Here is an 18,439-nt window from a genome sequence, read left to right on the forward strand (position 1 = left end):
TGAGGAGTCTGTGGTGAACTAGAACAAGGAGTCCTTGGGCAAGAGACCAACCTCAGGGCCTTTGGGTGGGAACTTTATCATAGAACATAGGAAATAAGAGCTTGGGTTTAGCCTCATCTCTAGCATTTAACTTTTTTGCCTCAATTTTCTCATCTGCAGAATGGGAAGAGGTGGTGTTGTGAGGATTAAACATAAACTTCCTAAGTGCTCTGTCCGGAACTGCTGTTGTTCTCCAAGGGGAAAACAAGCTGATGATGCACTGCCTCCTGCTATTTGTCGGAGTCTCTCCCTATTTCAGTGCAAGTTGTTGCTGGTCTCGTCTGCCCTGATTTCTCCACAGAAGGACTCGCCCTATGGCCTGAGGCAAAATTATGAAATAAAAATGTTAATCTCTCGCATTTGTATTCTGTGTTTGTAGTTCTTAAGGCTGCTTCACCCTTATCTCCTTTGAGACCCTCAACTTTGTGAGGTAGGCAAGGTGGGGCCTCCATTCCCATGATGTCTTGCCCATGGTCACATGGGGGTTAATTAGTGGTAGAATTAAGAATCTGGGGCTCAAGCCCAGTGCTTCTCCACTTTCCACATTGCAGAGTTGTCACTGTCCCTCATCTCTGTCCTGTGTCTCTACTTTCTTCCTTCCCTTTTCCAGTTGCAGTGATGATCATTCTCTTGCGTACCCCTCAACTCCCTGGCCTCCCTCTAGCTTCAGCAGCCTCATTTGACTAAACCACAACCCTAAATAATCCATTTCTTCACCAAGTCTGTGCCTGTACTGACCCAGCGAAATAGTGGGGCGGTGGGGGGAAAACCAGAAGCAAGCTGATGAATCTGACTTTGAATTTATGACCTCAAATGGACCCTAATGCTGCCTGGAAACCACACAACATATCGTCTGTCATTTTCCCAAATAGCAATTTTCCCAATTCCTGGAATAGGAATGCCAGATTTAGCAAATAAAAAAATTTTATCTACCAACCCTATCCACGAAGTAGTTGCTACTGTGCGATTTCAGTCACTGTGGCAATTAGTGGGGGTTATTTTGAGGGAAGGGCTTTTTCAGAGTCCTTCTCATCACAGTTTACTAGGGAGTGACCCCGAATATCAACGTGGCTAACTCTGATTTGGGTCGTAGACTGAAGTCTTCTCTCTTCCATCTGGACCTAAGAGGCCAAGATCCCCAGAGAGAAGACAGTCAGCCAGCACTTCAAAAGCAAGGAAGCCCATGCCGAAACCGGTTTGGCTCAGTGGGTAGAGTGTCAGCCTGCGGACTGAAAGGTCCCGGGTTCAATTCTGGTCAAGGGCATGTACCTTGGTTGCGGGCACATCCCCAGTGGGGGGCGTGCAGGAGGCAGCTGATCGATGACTCTCCCTCATAGATGTTTCTAACTCTCTATCCCTCTCTCTTCCTCTCTGTAAAAAATCAATAAAATATATTAAAAATAAATAAATAAACAGGGAAGCCCAGCCTCCTAAAGTGCTGATTCATGAAGCCACAAGACCTCAGGAATTGTCATCTTGGGAATTATTATTCGGATGGAGGAATTTGGGGCCTATCCACTTGGGCCCCAAACTCTCTTATCTAGCACTTTGTTAAACTTTATTTATTTATATTTATATTTATATTTATATTTATATTTATATTTATATTTATATTATTTATATTTATATTTATATTTATATTTATATTTATATTTATATTTATATTTATATTTATATTTATATTTATATTTATATTTATATTTATATTTATATTTAGAGAGAAAGGGAGAGGGAGAGACAGAAACATCAATGATGAGAGAGAATCACTGATTGGCTGCCTCCTGCAATCCCCTCCTCCCCCCACTGGGGATCGAACCTGCAATTCAGGCATGTGTCCTTGGCCAGAATCGAACCTGGGACCCTTCAGTCCACGGGCCATCTGAGCCAAACCAGCTAGAGCTGTTAAGCTTTTTAAAAATGTTTTCATTGATTTCAGAGAGTGGAAGGAAGAGAGAAACATCGATGCACTGCCTCCTGCACGCCCCTTACTGGCAATTGAGCCCAAAACCCGGGCATGGGCCCTGACTGGGAATTGAACTCTGACCTCCTGGTTCATGGGTTGATGGTCAACCACTAAGCCACAGCAGTCGGGTTCTTTAACTTCTCCCAACTGGACTGCCAGTTGGGCTCATAGTCAACTGAGATATAACCTACTCTTAGAAAGAGACAGGAGAGGGAAGGAGCCTTATGTAAAACAGAATAACAAGACAGATTTTTATTTTTTTATTTTATATTTTATTGATTTTTTTTACAGAGAGGAAGGGAGAGAAATAGAGAGTTAGAAACATTGATGAGAGAGAAACATCAATCAGCTGCCTCCTGCACACCCCCTACTGGGGATGTGCCCACAACCAAGGTACATTCCCTTGACTGGAATCGAACCTGGGACCTTTCAATCCACAGGCCGATGCTCTATCCACTGAGCCAAACCGGTTTCGGCCAGACTTTTAAAGCATATTAATGTACCTAGGTTATAAAATAAGAGGCAGTCAATACTCTAATTCCTTCAACAAATATTTATTGAGTGTCCACTATGTGCCAAGCGCTGTTCCAGAAGCCATGGTTGCAGTGGTGGACAAAAAGAGTCTGTGCTCTTAAGGAGCTGACATTTTCATGGGCAAACATAACAAATTAAGAAGACAATCTCAGAGAGCCACAAGCATGTGAGAAAACAAAACCGGATAATGACACGGAAAGAGATGGGAGGTGGGGGTTGCTGCTGAGAAGGAGCAGCTCTCTAAGAAGGTGATGTTGGAGCTGAGAGGGAATGACAGGGTGTTAGTCATGGCGGGACCTGGATAGAGTGCTCCAGGCAGAGAAAATAGTGAGTGCAAAGGTCCACAGGTAGGAGCGAGCGTCGTGTGTTCCAGGAAACCGAGTGAGGGAAGGGGAGATCTATGCAAGATGAGATCACAGAGCTAAAGGGACTAGGAAGGAGAATAGCTTTGATGACAAGTGCAATAGGAGGGTTTAAGCAAGTATCATTGCCTACTTTGTGTTTTAGAGAGGTTATTACAGCTGCTGAGTGGAGACTGAATTATAGGGATTCAAGAGTAGAAGCAGAGCTGAAACTGGTTTGGCTCAGTGGATAGAGCATCGGCCTGTGGACTGAAGGGTCCCGGGTTCGATTCCGGTCAAGGTCATGTACCTTGGTTGTGGGCACATCTCCAGTAGGGGACATGCAAGAGGCAGTTGATCAATGACTCTCTCTCATTGATATTTCTAACTCTCTATCCCTCTCTCTTCCTCTCTGTAAAAAATTAATAAAATATATATATATTTTTTAAAAAGAGTAGAAGCAGAAAACTAGTTAGAAGGCTACACAGTAGGTATCCAGAAATGGGGGATGTGGCTGGGACTAGAGTGGGGATGATGGGAAATGGCTGGGTTCAAAGTAATGGGACATGTTAATGTGTGCAGCAGACCACCCAACAGCCTTACCTGCCCCCTGCCTCCACTTCTTTGTTGACAGGGTCCTGATTTGTCTAATGACTCCCCTTCCACTTACTCAAGGAAGATGGCTTTCCCCAGACCTAAGAGTGAGTATTATAGCGCAGTTTAAACCATTCATGGTAATTCTAGTCCCTCCTTTCAGAGGTTGGTTTAAGAATGGGGCCAGTGAGCTGGAAGGGGAAGTCTGCAAGGAAGCTTTAAGGAAAGGCTTTTCTCCCTGATAATAAGAGATGTGGGAGGAAACCCCCCTTTTCCTGCCTCAGGACAGTGTCAGTTGGAGACATGATACTTGGAGCTGCTGCAGGCATCTTGTGATCAGGAGGGAAGATGTCACCAGCTCACCGAGGAGGCCAGAGCAGAAAGCTGGAAATACTGGGTTATTAGTGACATCACTGAAGCAACCCTGGAACCGCCCTACACTCAGAATTCTTGTGGGACAATAAATAGCCTCATTGTTTAAGCTGTTGTTAGTTAGGCTTTTCATTATTTGCAGCCAAAAAAAGAAAAAAGAAATCCAACTAATAAAAGAGGAGAAGGAGAGAGGGAAAGAGGAATGAAGGATGATCATAGGGTTTGGACTTAAGCATGTGGATGGAAGGTGATATTGTTCACTCAGGCTCAGAAGCCTAGGACAGAGCAGGTTTGGCAGGTACTGAGGTGAGGGTATTGAGAATTCTAATTCAAATCTGTTATGTTTGAGATATCTAATGGCTTCCAAGTGGTGATGTCAACAATGCAAAAAGTCACATGAGTCTGAAGTTCAGAGAAGTCCAAAATGGAGATGTAAATTTGAAAGTCATCAGCATGTAGATGTTATTTCTTTTTATTCCATTCTTTCACTATAGTTGGGGAGGGTATAGATTGTAGTTCTGTTCCTTTTGAATAACCCTAGAAATGTTCTAACTTTTTATTAAAGACATTTAAAAATACACTTAGAGGAGAGATAATATAATAAATCCCCTTACACTCATACTCATCACCCCCCTTCAACAGTTGCTTTTTCAGGGGCAAAAACAAAGAAAAGAGAGAGCCCAGGACTGAGCTAGGGGAACTCCCTTTAGAAATAAACCATGAAAAACTACCAAGAAGAAGTGGCCAGGACAAAAACCAGGATCGGGGTGTGGGAAGGGTGTGGGGGGTGTGGTGTGGAGATGGTGTCATTGAAGCCAAGAAAGCAGTGTTTCAAGGAGGAAGGGAGGACCAACTATGTCAAACACAGCTGAGAGGCTGAGAAAGGTGTAGAGATGTAAACATTGGCAAGATGGAAGTCACTAGAGAACTTGGCAGATCATCTCAGTGCAGCATGGGAACCAAGCCTGCATAGAGAGTGGGGAGGAGACCAGATATGGATATATCCCTTGAGAAAGGTTGGCTGTACGAAGGAAGACAGCTGGTAGGTGCTCCAGTCTGAAAAAACAAAAACAAAAACAAAAAAAACAGAAGGATGTGCACTGAGACTCAGCTCCACCTCTCCCAGAGGGAGTCATTTGAAACTTTGAGGACCTTATTGCTCTGATCCAAGATGGAGGTGTAAGGCCCTCGCTGGTTTGGCTCGGTGGACGGAGCGTACGCCTGCGGACTGAGGGATTCTCGGTTTGGTTCCTGTCAGGGGCACATGCCTGGGTTGCAAGCTCCATCGCCAATGGGGGGCCTGCAGGAGGCAGCCGATCAATGATTCTCTCTCATCATTGATGTTTCTGTCTCTCCCTCTCCCTCTCCCTCTCCCTTTCTCTCTGAAATCAATAAAAATATATTCTAAAAATAAAGATGGAGATGTAAGATTCTGGGAAAAGGTTAAAAAAGACAGATAACAATGGGCAAAGGGAAAAAAGTATAGCAATCCAGAGAGTGTGTTTTACTGGACACCATGTACAGGATGGGCTAAGCAGAGATTCAATGGGAAGAGTGAAGTGCCTGGAATCATCTAGATTCTGTACATGTATGTGAATGTCTAAAAGTTTTCAGTCTGGTAATATGGACTGTTACCTGCATATCCATGCAGAGCTATGACCCTCATTCAGAAGCATCTGTATACATCCTGAGGATATACACACTCACACTCATGCGTGTGTGCACACATGTGCATGCACAAAATCAGAAATAGAATCTTCATTCCACTAACATGCCTTATATATTTCTCCCTGCACCTTTGTCTTCTCCATGTTCCCTGCCAGAAGGCCTGCTCAGGGGTTGTAAACTTCTTTTTTTTTTTTTTAAATATATTTTATTGATATTTTACAGAGAGGAAGGGAGAGAGATAGAGAGCTAGAAACGTCGATGAGAGAGAAACATTGACCAGCTGCCTCTTGCACACCCCCTACCGGGGATGTGCCCGCAACCAATGTATATGCCCTTGACTGGAATCGAACCTGGGACCCTTCAGTCCGCAGACCGATGCTCTACCACTGAGCCAAACCGGTTTCGGCAGGTGTTGTAAACTTCTTGCTACAGGGGCCAGGCAACATAAAAGTGTAATGTAGGCTGAGCATATAATGTTAAATGGCAACAGATACTTGTCTTCTGTGTCAGGAAGACACAAAATGGTGTGTACTGAGTGAATTGGAGCAACTTGTTGCCTATCATAAAGCTCCATTTGTTGCCGTTTTGGTTTCCTGTTGCTGCTGTAACAAATAGCTACAAACTTAGTAGTTTGAAACAACACGAAGTTACTATGTTCCAGTTCTGGAGGCCAGCTATCCAAAATTGGTCTTATGGGGCCAAATTCAAGGTGTTGGAAGTGTTGCCTCCTTCAAAGGACTCGAGGAAAATCTGTTCTTTGCTTTTTCCATCTTCTAGAAGCTGCCCACATTCCTTTACTCACGACCCCCTTCCATCTTGAAAGGAACAATCACCTTTGCTACTGACCTCTTCTTCCCTGACTCTAACTCTCCTGCCCCCCTCTTCCTTGTAAGGGCTAGTCCCACCCAGAAAATCCAGAATTATCTCCACATCTCCAGATGTTTACCTTAATCACATCTGCAAAGTCTTTGCCATGTAAGATAATGTAGTCACAGGTTTTGGGAATTAGGATGTGGATCTTTTTGCTAAATGGGAATGCAGGCCTAATATGGCCAGACCCACCAGTTCTTTTCAATTAAACCTAGAAATCTGCATTTTAATTTTTTTATTGACCCCCCCCCCCCCCCCCAATTGACTTCAGAGAGAGGAAGGAAGAGGGTGCCTCCTGCACGCCCCCTACTGGGGATCAAGCCTGCAACCTAGGCATGTGCCCTGACTGGGAATCAAACCCCAAACCGGGCAACTTCCTGGTGCATGGGATGACACTCGACCAACTGACCCACACTGGCTCAACTAGAAGTCTGCATTTTTATATGACTGTGTAGAAAAAAGTTAACACAAAAGGCCTCAGATTGCTATCCTTAGAAAGGCCTGCTTACAAGATCTGCCCGTGGCTGGCATCTGGGAACTCGGCTTTTGAAGTGTTCCAAATCAGCAGTTAGCTGACAGTGATGGTTCGTTATGCCTAGACTCTGCATCTAAATATAATTTATGCTGAACACCTGCTTTTCTTCTAGGAGTCTGGAATTGTTGCATGTGCTAGGGGCTAGGCAAAGGTGCCTATGTGACCGGCACCCAATAAAAACCTTGGGTGCTGAGTCTCTAATGGGCTTCTTTGGGCAGAAACACTGCAGAGAAATAGTGCTCTATTTTTATTCTGGAGGAAGAACACACTTTGTGAGCCCTTATGGGTGGAAGAGGGTATAGATTACTTCACACACCCTGTGTTTTTGCCCCTTACGATCAGGCTGTGTATTGTCCTATGTTTCTGTAATAAGCCTTAGTTGTAAGTACAATTTTATGCCGAGTCCTTCAAGTTCTTCTAGCTAATCTCCTAACATAGGGGTGGTCTTGAAAATGCCCCAACACAAAGACAATTCCTGAATTTTTTCATAGTTTAAATGTTACATGGGGTTATTAACACTGTGTGGGCCAAATAAAACATTTCTGAAAGCAAATTTGGCCTCCAAGCTGCCAATTTGTAAATTCTGGCTTCTTAGATGTCTACCCTAATTTTAGTCCCATCTCTGAAGTGAAAAATTCACCCGATACACTCAGCACACTCCTACTATGTGCTAAGCACCATGGTAGGAACTAGGGATACAAAGATGAATGAGAGCGGAAACCGGTTTGGCCTCAGACTGAAAGGTCTCAGGTTTGATTCCGGTCAAGGGCATGTACCTTGGTTTCGGGCACATCCCCAGTAGGGGGTGTGTAGGAGGCAGCTGATTGATGATTCTCTCTCATCGATGTTTCTAACTCTCTATTTCTCTCTCTTCCTCTCTGTAAAAAAATCAATAAAATATATATATTTTTTAAAAAGATGAATGAGATACAGTCCTTACCTTCAAGTTTGCTATGTAGTGGAGTGGAAGTGTACACAACTAAATGCAACATGATGCACTACACACACTACTGTAAATAAAATGAATAAAATAATAATCCAGATAGCTGCTTACAGTGCTTTGCCATGTCTATACACATTTCTAAATCATCTGGTCCTCATAATCTGAAGTTTTCCCACTTTTACAAATGAAGAATCTGAAAGTCAAAGACATTTAGGATTTTGCCTAAGCTAAAATCTCCTTTGGTATGCCTTGTGCTGGGATGGGGTTGCTGCACAGGGGAAAAGAGCCAGGGATGGTCTGCACGAGGCCAGATGTTCTGTTATCACCAAGGTTCTTGCTCTGTGGAGACCATGACCCCATTTCCCAAAGCAGCCTCAAACTATGCCCTTGTCAGCTCTTTTTTATAATGAGTCTTGTTCTTCCAACCAGATGATAAGTCCACTGGGAAGAGAGACCTTGTCATGTTTCACCATATTCCTTTTCCTGTCTTGCCTAAGTAAGATGTCGTTTAGCTATCTTGTTGAGAGAAAGTTGCCATGCTAGTTATTTTGTCCTACTGTGTTGTGTTGTCAGAGAGCCCTGGCCCTAGCAAACACTATGGTAGGAGAGGCAGGTGAATCCTTTCCAAGGGACTAGCCGGAGGGACAGGTTCCTTACGTGTGTGCCGATGAGCACATGGGGCACTTCCTGATGGAATTTCCCCAGTGAAAGGAGACAGCTAGGAAATGTAAGGCACGCCAAGGAAAACAGAAGTGGACTGAGACGTTCACTCTTGCAAGAAGTGGAAATGAAACACAGAAGGAGGGAATGGCTTCTGCTGAGGCCTCCACCTGAGTGCTGACGCTCTAAAGATGCAGGTTGTGGATCCTGCACATGGCTGAGGGTCAGAAGAGGATGTGAAAGTCAAAATCGGCCGCGATATCAGAGTCTTCGATTCCTTTTTTCCTCTTCCGAGTCAACAAGCATTCTGATACTTCATAACATTGCTTTCAGGGTGGAGTCGTCTTCTATTCTCTGATGAAGAAGCCAAGGGCTCAGTGACATTAAGTCACCTGCCCAAGGTCACAGAGGGCAGTCAGGATACGAGTCCAGGTGCTAAGGACTTCAGGCGGAGCTCCCACGGTTCCGGCAGCTGGAAGTCGGCAGGCGGTGGTGGCAAGGGCTGGCTAAGAGCTAACAGTGACGGCACTGATGACGAGGCCACTATCCGGCGGGCACCGGCCGCGCCGGGGCAGGTTCCCCGGGTCTGCCTTCGCAAAACGGCTGCGGGGCGTAGCTCGGCGGGGCCGTCGAAGGGATCAGCACCCGGGGCTCAGGCGGTGCAGCTCGCGGTCCTCGGCCGCCCACAGGCGTTGGCCAAAGCCAGCTGTCCCGGGCGTGCAGCCGCAAGGGGCTCCTGGAGGACCCGCCGGAGCCAGGCAGCCGGTTGGAGCCGCCGGAGAAGCAGGGCAGGAGGGCAGCTGCGAGGGCCCGCTGCAGCCACCTGGAGCGAACAGCCTCTCCGGCACCCGCCCAAGTCAGGGCACCTGAGCGCCCGGCGCTCCCAGGCCGCAGGTGCGGGCGAGACGCGCTCCGCCCCCGCGCCCTCCGTGCCTGCGTGTGGGCCCAAGACCCTGGGCGAGGGGTTCAAGCCCAGATTGCTCCACGTTCGACAGGTGAGGGACCGGGGCGCGACGGGCGCGAGGCCGCCGCCTGGCCCCACCCCTGGCGCCGCCTGCCCCTCGCGGGGCGTGGCCTCCGGGCCCGGGCGCCTAGTGGGCGAGCGGAGCGCGGCCCGCCTCCCTATATAAGGCGGGTGCCGCACTGCAGCTAGCGCACTTCTCACTGAGACCCGTCGCCCGGACTCGACGTGAGACCCACCGCCCGGACTTCAACATGGTGAGCGCGGCCCCGCCAGGACCTTGCCCGTCCCCTAATGGCCTCCCTCCCTCCGGGGCGCTCCCTCTGGAGAGGCGCGCAGCCCCCCGCCTGGCGTTCCGAGTCTCCAGGAGGCGCCGGGGTGTTTGCCTCACCCCCACCCCCACCCCCAACCCGTCCGACGACTGCTGACTTTGGCCGGGCCGTGTTGTCCACTTTCAAAGGCTGGGGAAGGGCGCGGGGAGGGGAAGGTGGAGTGAGACTCTTCCCTAGGAGAGGGGAGCAGTCCTGGAAGTCCCTTCCTGCTCCCCCAAGCGCTTGCGCCCTAATCCTCCCGAGGGGAGTCACGCGGTCCGGCGCCCGGTTCCCGCGGGCGAGGGAGACCCGCTTGGCTGCCCTCCGCCGCCAGCCTCACCCCACCCTGTCCCTGGGACGGGCCGAACACGTGCTTGGCGCCAGAAGGTGGAAGGGGGATCGGGTTACTGGATCCAGCATCCTCTTTTCCTCCGGCTGCGTGTGCATCCCTCCTGCCCACACACAGCCTCCCCCCGCCGTGACTCAGCACCCCGCTTCGGAGCCAGGAATGGGGTTCGGTCTCGTGCGGCGGGCGGGCCGGCCCCCCTCCAGCGGGAGCCCGGAGGCGCGGACGGGCGGAGACAGCTGTGGCTGAGCGGGAGCTCGGGCCGGGCCAGGTTGGGGGGAGGGGAAGAGGTGCGTGTAGGGGGTGGTATTTATAGCCCTGGAACGGGGGCCGAAATCCAATCCTCGCTTTCCGCTGGGATGTAATTGGAAAGAGGGGGGGCGAGTACAGGGCGGGGTGCAGGATGGCGTTCTTTCTGCCCGGGGCAAGGCGGGTTACCTCTGGTGCCTCACCGCGGGTTCCGCTTCCTTTGCTGAGCATTTTGAAACCTTCACCCCGCCATTTCCGTGTCGGACCGGGCGGCCGCGCAGCCCGGTGCCGGGCCACTTTGGCGCGTCAGGGGTTACTTTCAGACAGGCATGGGCTAGCTTAGGGCTGCGACTGCCCCAGTACTCACAACCCCTATTGCCCTCACCTGCCCTCTGCGCTCACAGCATGATCCGCTGCTATTTTCCCGAGGCCTGTCGACTCGGATGAAGGTGGTAAAGACTCCCAGGGTGCAGTGGGGGAGAGGGAGATTAGGGAGGAGGTGGAGAGGGAGCCAGATGGGATTTAAAGGTGGGGGGGAGGGCATCCTGATGCCAGTGTGGTCAGTTGATGCCGGACTGGAAGGCTGAGGTACCTCTGCAGCCCGCAGGAAAGAAAGGGGGAGAAGGTTATATGAAATCTTAGCTGTTCATCCTCAAAGGAAAGAGTTAAGTGAGTGGAGGCCTCTAGCTATAAACTGACAGATCTGGAAAACCTGTTTTTCCCCAGGCTCTGCAGAAGCTGTTTCTGGGAGAGTAGGAATCTTGGAAACAGCTAAAACGTTGCCTGCCCTTGCCTCAGTTACTGCAGTGGCTGCTGGGCTCATATTCACTTGCCCTCTCCATCCTCCCTGAGTATTTATTCTCTGAGTGTGGCAGGGTTATGTGGATCCACAGCTCTTGCTTTTTTTTTTTTTTTTTTTTTTTTTTTTAATGTTTTTATTAATTTTTAGAGAGAGGGGAAGGGAGAAAGATGCAGAAATAGAAACATCAATGAAGAAACATCATCAATTGGCTGCCTCCTGCACACCCCCACTGGGGATCAAGCCCCCAACCTGTTCATGTTCCCTGACTAGGAATCAAATTGGTGACCACAGCTCTTAATCGACAAGCTCCCCAGGGAGTAGTAGGCTAAGGGGCTGGCCTGCCCTACTCAGTGCCTCCAGTTGGGGAGCCTGGCAGGCTGCCAGCCTTTTCTGACCTCTGTCCAGCCCCAAATTTCTACTTTTTGCCAACTGAGTCATCCTAGCTAAAAGGTTATAGGATGGCAGAGAGGTTCATAAGTGAGAACTTATGCTCTGTCCCCTCTTTTTTTTCCTCAGCGTGAATGTATCTCAGTCCATGTGGGGCAGGCAGGTGTCCAGATGGGCAATGCCTGCTGGGAGCTTTACTGCCTGGAACATGGGATTCAGCCTGATGGGCAGATGCCCAGTGACAAGACCATCGGTGGAGGAGACGACTCCTTCACCACCTTCTTCTGTGAAACCGGAGCTGGAAAGCACGTGCCCCGGGCCGTTTTTGTGGATTTGGAGCCCACCGTAATTGGTGAGAGAAAGAAGGGGGTGGAATTGAGGGGAGTGGAGAGTGATTCTAGTGCTTCTTTCTGGAGAGAGAGTACCTAGACCTGGTAGACCTGGCTTTCCTCACTCAGTTTGAATCTAATCAAAGGGTGACCTTGGCCAGCAGGTCTGGAGTTCTCTCACACTGGTATCTTGGACTGGCAGAAGGATGAGCTATTGCACATATCTCACTGCAGCTACCACACTGAGGGAGGGAGGTCCGGGCTGAGCACAGCCTTGTGGTTTGGGCCCTGACATTGTGGTTTGTGCCCTTGCAGATGAGATCCGGAATGGCCCATACCGGCAGCTCTTCCATCCAGAGCAGCTCATCACCGGGAAAGAGGATGCTGCGAATAACTATGCCCGTGGTCACTATACCATTGGCAAGGAGATCATTGACCCAGTACTGGACCGGATCCGCAAGCTGGTGAGAGTCTGGCAGGGAAGGGGGGTAGCTTTTGATGATGCTAAGGGTCAGGAACATTTTTTTTCCAGGCCTTTTTGAGGGAGTCATCTCTAATTGTACGTGTTCCAGAGCATGTTGCTTATGGAATACTCATTAGTCTTTGCTCTGACTCCTGAGGTATTTAAGCTTTTGTGGAGCAAGAAGATAGAGTTCCTCAGGATCCTCTCCCACCTACACTGCTCTTTTTCTTTCTTGTCTTTCAGTCTGACCAGTGCACAGGGCTTCAGGGCTTCCTGGTCTTCCACAGCTTTGGAGGGGGCACCGGCTCCGGCTTCACCTCACTCTTGATGGAGAGGCTCTCTGTTGATTATGGCAAGAAATCCAAGCTGGAGTTCTCCATCTACCCAGCCCCCCAGGTGTCCACGGCTGTGGTGGAGCCCTACAACTCCATCCTGACCACCCACACCACCCTGGAGCACTCAGACTGCGCCTTCATGGTGGACAACGAAGCCATCTATGACATCTGCCGCCGCAACCTGGACATCGAACGCCCCACCTACACCAACCTCAACCGCCTCATCAGCCAGATCGTCTCCTCTATCACAGCTTCCCTGCGCTTTGATGGGGCCCTCAACGTGGACCTCACAGAGTTCCAGACCAACCTGGTGCCCTACCCACGCATCCACTTCCCCCTGGCCACCTATGCGCCAGTCATCTCCGCAGAGAAGGCATACCACGAGCAGCTGTCTGTGGCGGAGATCACCAATTCCTGCTTTGAGCCTGCCAACCAGATGGTGAAGTGTGATCCCCGTCATGGCAAGTACATGGCCTGCTGCCTGCTGTACCGTGGAGACGTGGTGCCCAAGGATGTCAACGCTGCCATCGCTGCCATCAAAACCAAGCGCAGTATTCAGTTTGTGGACTGGTGCCCCACAGGCTTCAAGGTTGGCATCAACTACCAGCCACCCACTGTGGTGCCCGGTGGTGACCTGGCCAAGGTGCAGCGTGCTGTGTGCATGCTGAGTAACACGACCGCCATTGCCGAGGCCTGGGCCCGTCTGGACCACAAGTTCGACCTGATGTATGCCAAGAGGGCGTTTGTGCACTGGTATGTGGGCGAGGGCATGGAGGAGGGTGAGTTTTCTGAGGCCCGGGAGGATATGGCTGCCCTGGAGAAGGATTATGAGGAAGTTGGCATCGACTCCTATGAGGACGAGGATGAGGGAGAAGAATAGACCAGCTGCCTGGAGCCCACTCACTATGTTCATTGCAAAATCCTTTCGAAATAAACAGTCTCCTTGCACGATTTCTTGTTCCCTCTGTGATGTGAATACTTGAGCTTCTGCTGCCTTCCTCTTTGTGCTGCTGCTGTTGCTGCTTCTGCCCTATTTGCTGCTCATGACCCTTTTCCCTTCCATGGCTGAAGGTGAGACCTGCCAAGGATCCCTTGCCAGACTCAGGAAACGACCCTGGGGACCTTAATGTAAGATCCTAAGGGGAACCCAGGATAGGGAGGAAATGAGGACTGAATCCTGGATCAGTCTGTCCAGCCACAAGCTATTGAAGGATATGAGTCTTCACTTTTCTAAGTAGGAGTTTTAGTCCGAAAGTTTCTGTATTTGAGTTGGACTAGACCTATTCTTCCTGCTGCTTCTGCATTCACCGACTCTGGAAGCAAGGCTTGGCCCAGGCACCTGTTATGAGGGCTTGGGAGTGGGGCTGAGCTGGCCCAAAGTTCCTTGGCATGGAGCCCAGTCATAAGCTTGGGGGATGGGAGGGAACAGGGCCATGTCCTAGAGTTGTTTATGTCACTGCATAAACAGCTTTGCATAGCTTACTGTCTTGCTGCTTTGCTGGGGGCTAGGGCTGTGCTATTAAAAGTCAGGTCATCTCCCCTGTTTGTGCTTTCTTTCTGGCCTCGGTCCCTCTGCTAGCTGGTGGGATCCTCTTGCCAGGGCCCTGGGGAAAATTTCAACTTCACTAATAGGCACCCCAGGACCCACACTGACGTCAGCATGTGGGGGTTGGCAGGGTTGGGGGAAAGAAGCTTCAATCTCTGGAGCAAGCAATGCCAACCCTGCCCTTGCCGCCCCTCCCTGTGATTCAGGGACGCAGCGCCCTTCCCTGGGGAACAGGTTTCAAGCCCAGTAAGGCAAGGCCCCTGTTTACTCAGCAGAGCAGGCAGGAAGTGGCAGCTGGATACCGCCACGCCACACTGGCCTCATTAATCATTAACCGTGTGTGAGCTAAAACCATCTGGGAGAGACTGGGCCAATATGGCTGCCTCCTCCACTCCCTTTGCCCCCAGGCTCAGGCTGAGACCTGTTATCTAGCTGTCTCAAGCTTCCTTGGATGTCTCCACCCAGAAGCCCTTGCCTGGCAAACCAGTTGGGCTGCTCTAAGCTATTCACTGCTGGGAATGAAGGAAGGTAAGAATGAGTTGAATGTGTTTAGGGGACCCTGGTTCCAGTTCTCGGCATAAAAGCCTACTCAAGCCAGAGCAACTTTAAGTTTTCAACTAAGTCAAGCTAGAACTGCCGGTTGCCAATCATGCCTCCTGACTACACCAGCCCCTCTTTTCCCCAGGCTGTTCCTTAGAAATGGCCAGACTTTGGGACCCTTATATCTCCTCTCACTCCAGGAACAATGAGACTTAGAGCCACACCAAACTGCTTTCACTTTATTCTTCTATTTATATATTCTCCTGCTCCCTGATTTGGAAGCAAACCATGATGTAAGCTTTGCAGTCCTGCTCAGATCCTTTATCAGAATCTATCAGTTTGCCTTTCTCCATCCCCCACCCACCCCAACTCAGGTTCCCTGTCCAGTAGTCCTGAGAGTAAACAGCAGAGATAGAATGTATTGACTCTCGCCAGCCCCCTGCCCCAACTATGAGAGAGCGGGCCTGGATAGAAAGGATGGAGATTCCAGTGAAGGACAAGGCACGGGCCACCTCAGCGTGGCCATTGGTTTGTTCAGATTTGGGTAGTGTGCTGGCCTGGAGCTGGGGGTTGCAGAGCCTCCAACTGACTGAGGAGGAATGGAATATAAGGGCGCTGCAGGGGGTCCACAGTCATCATCGAGGCCAGCAGCTGCCGCAATGCTGAAGAATGCCTGTGGAGGGAGGAGGGCAGAGTGACTGAGGGGCACCCATCCGTCGTGCCGAGGCTCCAATGTCAAGGAGAGTCTAAAGTACCTGGTGTCCCTTCATCACTCACCTGGGGCTCTGTGGGATGCTGAGTTGGTTCTGTACAGCCAGGGCCACACTGTCACCCTTCTGAAACACCATGTCATAAGGGCCTTCCCCAAACATCATAGCATATAGCACACAGCCTAGGGACTGAGCATAACTTGGTTATTCCATAAAAGGGGACCAATGGAGATGGTAACTCCTAATTCTGTAGTGAAAGGAGACTACATCAACTAAAAGGACTATGCTAATGTCAGCCACATGACAGAAACTGCCAGTTAGCTGGAGGCCTCTGCAACCCTTGCTTAGCCACTGTCTTCAGCTATGACTCTCAGCTGTACCAACCCTGTTCAAAGGGCAGAGTTTTACCACTTCCTGAGCAATTGAGTAGAGTGTCAGCAACGGTTCTCAGGAAGGAAGTTGAGGGGGATGGGGACATACATGGTTCCTGGGGCCCCATGCACTGAAAACCAAAAACCTGCTCCTCCACAGGAGGTACAGAGCAGCTTCCCTCCCCCCAGATTCCCACCCGCATGCTCCTCACCCAAACATCAGTCCGCTCATCGATGACACATTGGCTCTGCACAGAGAAAAGCTCCGGGGCCCGGTAGGAAATGGTGCACCGCTGGGCTGCCCAGTCCTGGAACAGTGGCCCCAGAGCTCAAAAGTGGGGCACGTGTCACAGTCATGTGACGAAATTGGGAAATGCACCAGAAGGGGTCAGGAATTGGGAACAGGTGGGCAAAAGAACTTGCAGACTCTTACCTGCAGGGCCAGAGCTTGGCGGGAGCTCTCCACTTGGATGCGTGCTTGCTTCATGGACCCCAAGTCCATTAAAACCGGCTGCCCCTCATCTCCAAGTAAGATATTGGTGGGCTTCAGATCCCTGTTGGAAAGTGGAAATAACCCATGAGCATCTCTGGACAGAAGGCTAGAATCCCAGCGAGGCATAAGAATCACAGGGGCAGTTGCTTGGGAGGAGAGCTCAGACCTCTCATTTCTCTTAGTGGGGGCTCTTTCTGTCCCAGAAAGTACACAGGGCGCTCCTACTGACCTGTGGGCATAACCCTGGGCATGAATGGCTTCAAGGCCCCTGCAGATACCCAGCAACAGCTGAAGGATTTCATCTTCAGTCAAGAAGTTGCCTTTGTCTTTCAGCCTTTCTATCTCATTCCACAGCGTACCTCCCTGCAACACAAACATCCCCACAGTTGGTTTTTCAGCTTCTGTTCCGAGTCTGATCTCTTCCCTATGTCAAAGGTTATCAACCTTTTCAACACACAACCACACCACACAGTCCCATTTGGAGTCCTCTAAACTCCAAATCTGAAGTGGTCAAACCCAAGACAGATAAAGGATAGGCTACTGATTCCCAACATACTTGACTGCTCTGTTGCAACCCCTCTATAGCCAGGAGACTTTCTGACCTTCAAGTAAGGTAGTAGCAGCCAGGTCTCATGTTTTGTGCCCCGCTCCTTCAGACAGTAAGCCACGAGGCGAAGGATGTTGGGGTGATTGAAGAGGCGATGCATATCTGCTTCTCGCTGGGCCTCCTCCACATCCTGCTGCTCGTGACACAGGATTCGCTTCAGTGCGTAGAAGTGTCCATCATGAAACCCCTCCACTAGGTCCACATAGCTGAACCCACTGTGGGCCAAAAGGGTCAGTGAAGGGCCATGGTCATCTCCCACGTTGCTTGGACCCAGAGGAACTCCTTGGGGAGAATGGGGATGTCTTTCCCAGTTAGTAGAAACCCTCCCAAGATGTGACTCTAAGAGAAGTTTGGAGATCATTACACTTGAGCTCAAGAGCTGGGACATAGTAATACTGAGGTCCTGTGGTCTTAACCCAGTGTTCTGCACATGACAGATGCTCAATAAACATTAAGTGAATAGTCAACATATAGGTGCAGTGAACCAGGCACCGGCAAGACATTTTATATGCCTTATCTTATTTAATCCTCACAGCTCCATCAGTGTCACAAGATAGTAATTATCTCCATTAAGCAGATGAAGAACCCATGGCTTATCAAGGTCACACAGGTCGATTAGGAGGCCTGGCTCCAGGATCCACTTTCTTGACTAGCCTGTCACTAGGCTCTGTCAAGTGAGTTAAAGGATAGGCTACAGAATAAAACCTTTGTGCCCCTAATCATGTGCAGACTGTTGTCCTTCAATCATCACAACCCTGGGGGCTAGTCATTTCCAAACACTCACCCCTCCCCCAGTTTCTGGATGAAGAGGTAGCGCTTATTGTCAATGGTGACAGTTCCGGGCGAGCAGATACACAGCGCGTGGCCCATAGCGTCTCAGTCATCCTCCTCAAGGACGGTGTTAGGTGCCACAGCGTTGGTCCTGGTTGAGTGGGCTCTTCCGGGCGATGCGCTGGGGGCCCAGCGGATCATGCTGGAAGGAAAAGAGCGGCAGGGTCGCGGGTCGGACACAATCCAGACGACCCTGAGCTCCTGATGTGGAGAGCTCAGGCCCAAGTCTCGGAATCTAGAGAAAACAGGTCCTGGCGATACCATCTCCAAGAAAGCTGGGATCGGGTGTCTTAAAGCCTCAGGCCACGCAGCGACTACCAGACCGCTTCCTCCACCTCCAGCCCACCTTCGGGCGGCCCCCGTCTCCCACGCCCGCTCGCCGCGAAGGCAGGGCAGGGGAGTGCGGGGCTCGGGCCCATCCCTTGCAGAGCCCACCCCCGGCCTCGGCGTGCAGACCCGAATAGGCCAAGAGAGCTTCTCCACTGACCTGGCTTGGGCAGCAAGGAAGCGCCAGGGACCGGAAGCGGCGGGTGCGTCATCATTCAGCGCCGGACTAACGGCCCGCGGTGTCCTAGCAACCGCCGGGCCTGCGGAGGATGTAGGGGCGTGGAGTGGACAAGCTGGGGGCGGGCTAGGCCT

At 50.4% G+C, this 18,439-nt stretch overlaps 2 protein-coding genes across 5 annotated transcripts; one reads left to right on the forward strand and one right to left on the reverse strand.

Moving 5' to 3' along the window:
• Positions 1-9,635: 9,635 nt before the first annotated feature.
• Positions 9,636-13,653, forward strand: LOC311627016 (tubulin alpha-4A chain). 2 transcript variants are annotated; one of them, XM_084893101.1, is made up of 4 exons: positions 9,636-9,737; positions 11,705-11,927; positions 12,220-12,368; positions 12,611-13,653. In XM_084893101.1, the coding sequence occupies exons 1-4, from the start codon at positions 9,735-9,737 to the stop codon at positions 13,580-13,582; spliced, it is 1,347 nt and encodes a 448-aa protein (XP_084749227.1). In that variant the 5' UTR covers positions 9,636-9,734; the 3' UTR covers positions 13,583-13,653. The 2 variants fall into 2 exon arrangements, with proteins under 2 accessions (XP_084749227.1, XP_084749226.1); XM_084893100.1 differs by lacking the exon at positions 9,636-9,737 and adding an exon at positions 10,412-10,835.
• A 1,353-nt stretch (positions 13,654-15,006) lies between these two features.
• On the reverse strand, positions 15,007-18,413 carry STK16 (serine/threonine kinase 16). 3 transcript variants are annotated; one of them, XM_084893102.1, is made up of 8 exons: positions 18,288-18,413; positions 17,754-17,942; positions 16,965-17,184; positions 16,592-16,725; positions 16,303-16,423; positions 16,082-16,177; positions 15,566-15,687; positions 15,007-15,461 (listed from the first exon to the last, which is right to left on the reverse strand). In XM_084893102.1, the coding sequence occupies exons 2-8, from the start codon at positions 17,837-17,839 to the stop codon at positions 15,323-15,325; spliced, it is 918 nt and encodes a 305-aa protein (XP_084749228.1). In that variant the 5' UTR covers positions 17,840-17,942; positions 18,288-18,413; the 3' UTR covers positions 15,007-15,322. The 3 variants fall into 3 exon arrangements, with proteins under 3 accessions (XP_084749228.1, XP_084749230.1, XP_084749229.1); XM_084893104.1 differs by lacking the exon at positions 16,082-16,177; XM_084893103.1 differs by lacking the exons at positions 16,082-16,177; positions 18,288-18,413 and having other exon boundaries at positions 17,754-18,281.
• Between the last annotated feature and the right edge of the window lie 26 nt (positions 18,414-18,439).

This window comes from Pipistrellus hanaki, assembly GCF_964339955.1.
Source record: "Pipistrellus hanaki genome assembly, chromosome: 8".
Classification (NCBI taxonomy): Eukaryota; Metazoa; Chordata; class Mammalia; order Chiroptera; family Vespertilionidae; genus Pipistrellus; species Pipistrellus hanaki.

Coding starts and splice junctions, on each gene's coding strand:
- LOC311627016 (XM_084893100.1), top strand. Junction 11,928..12,219: donor TTTGGAGCCCACCGTAATTG/GTGAGAGAAAGA, acceptor GTGCCCTTGCAG/ATGAGATCCGGAATGGCCCA. Junction 12,369..12,610: donor TGGACCGGATCCGCAAGCTG/GTGAGAGTCTGG, acceptor CTTGTCTTTCAG/TCTGACCAGTGCACAGGGCT.
- STK16 (XM_084893102.1), bottom strand. CDS start 17,839: ATGGGCCACGCGCTGTGTATCTGCTCGCCCGGAACTGTCACCATTGAC. Junction 17,185..17,753: donor ATCCAGAAACTGGGGGAGGG/GTGAGTGTTTGG, acceptor TTTGGCCCACAG/TGGGTTCAGCTATGTGGACC. Junction 16,178..16,302: donor GCCAAGCTCTGGCCCTGCAG/GTAAGAGTCTGC, acceptor CCACTGTTCCAG/GACTGGGCAGCCCAGCGGTG.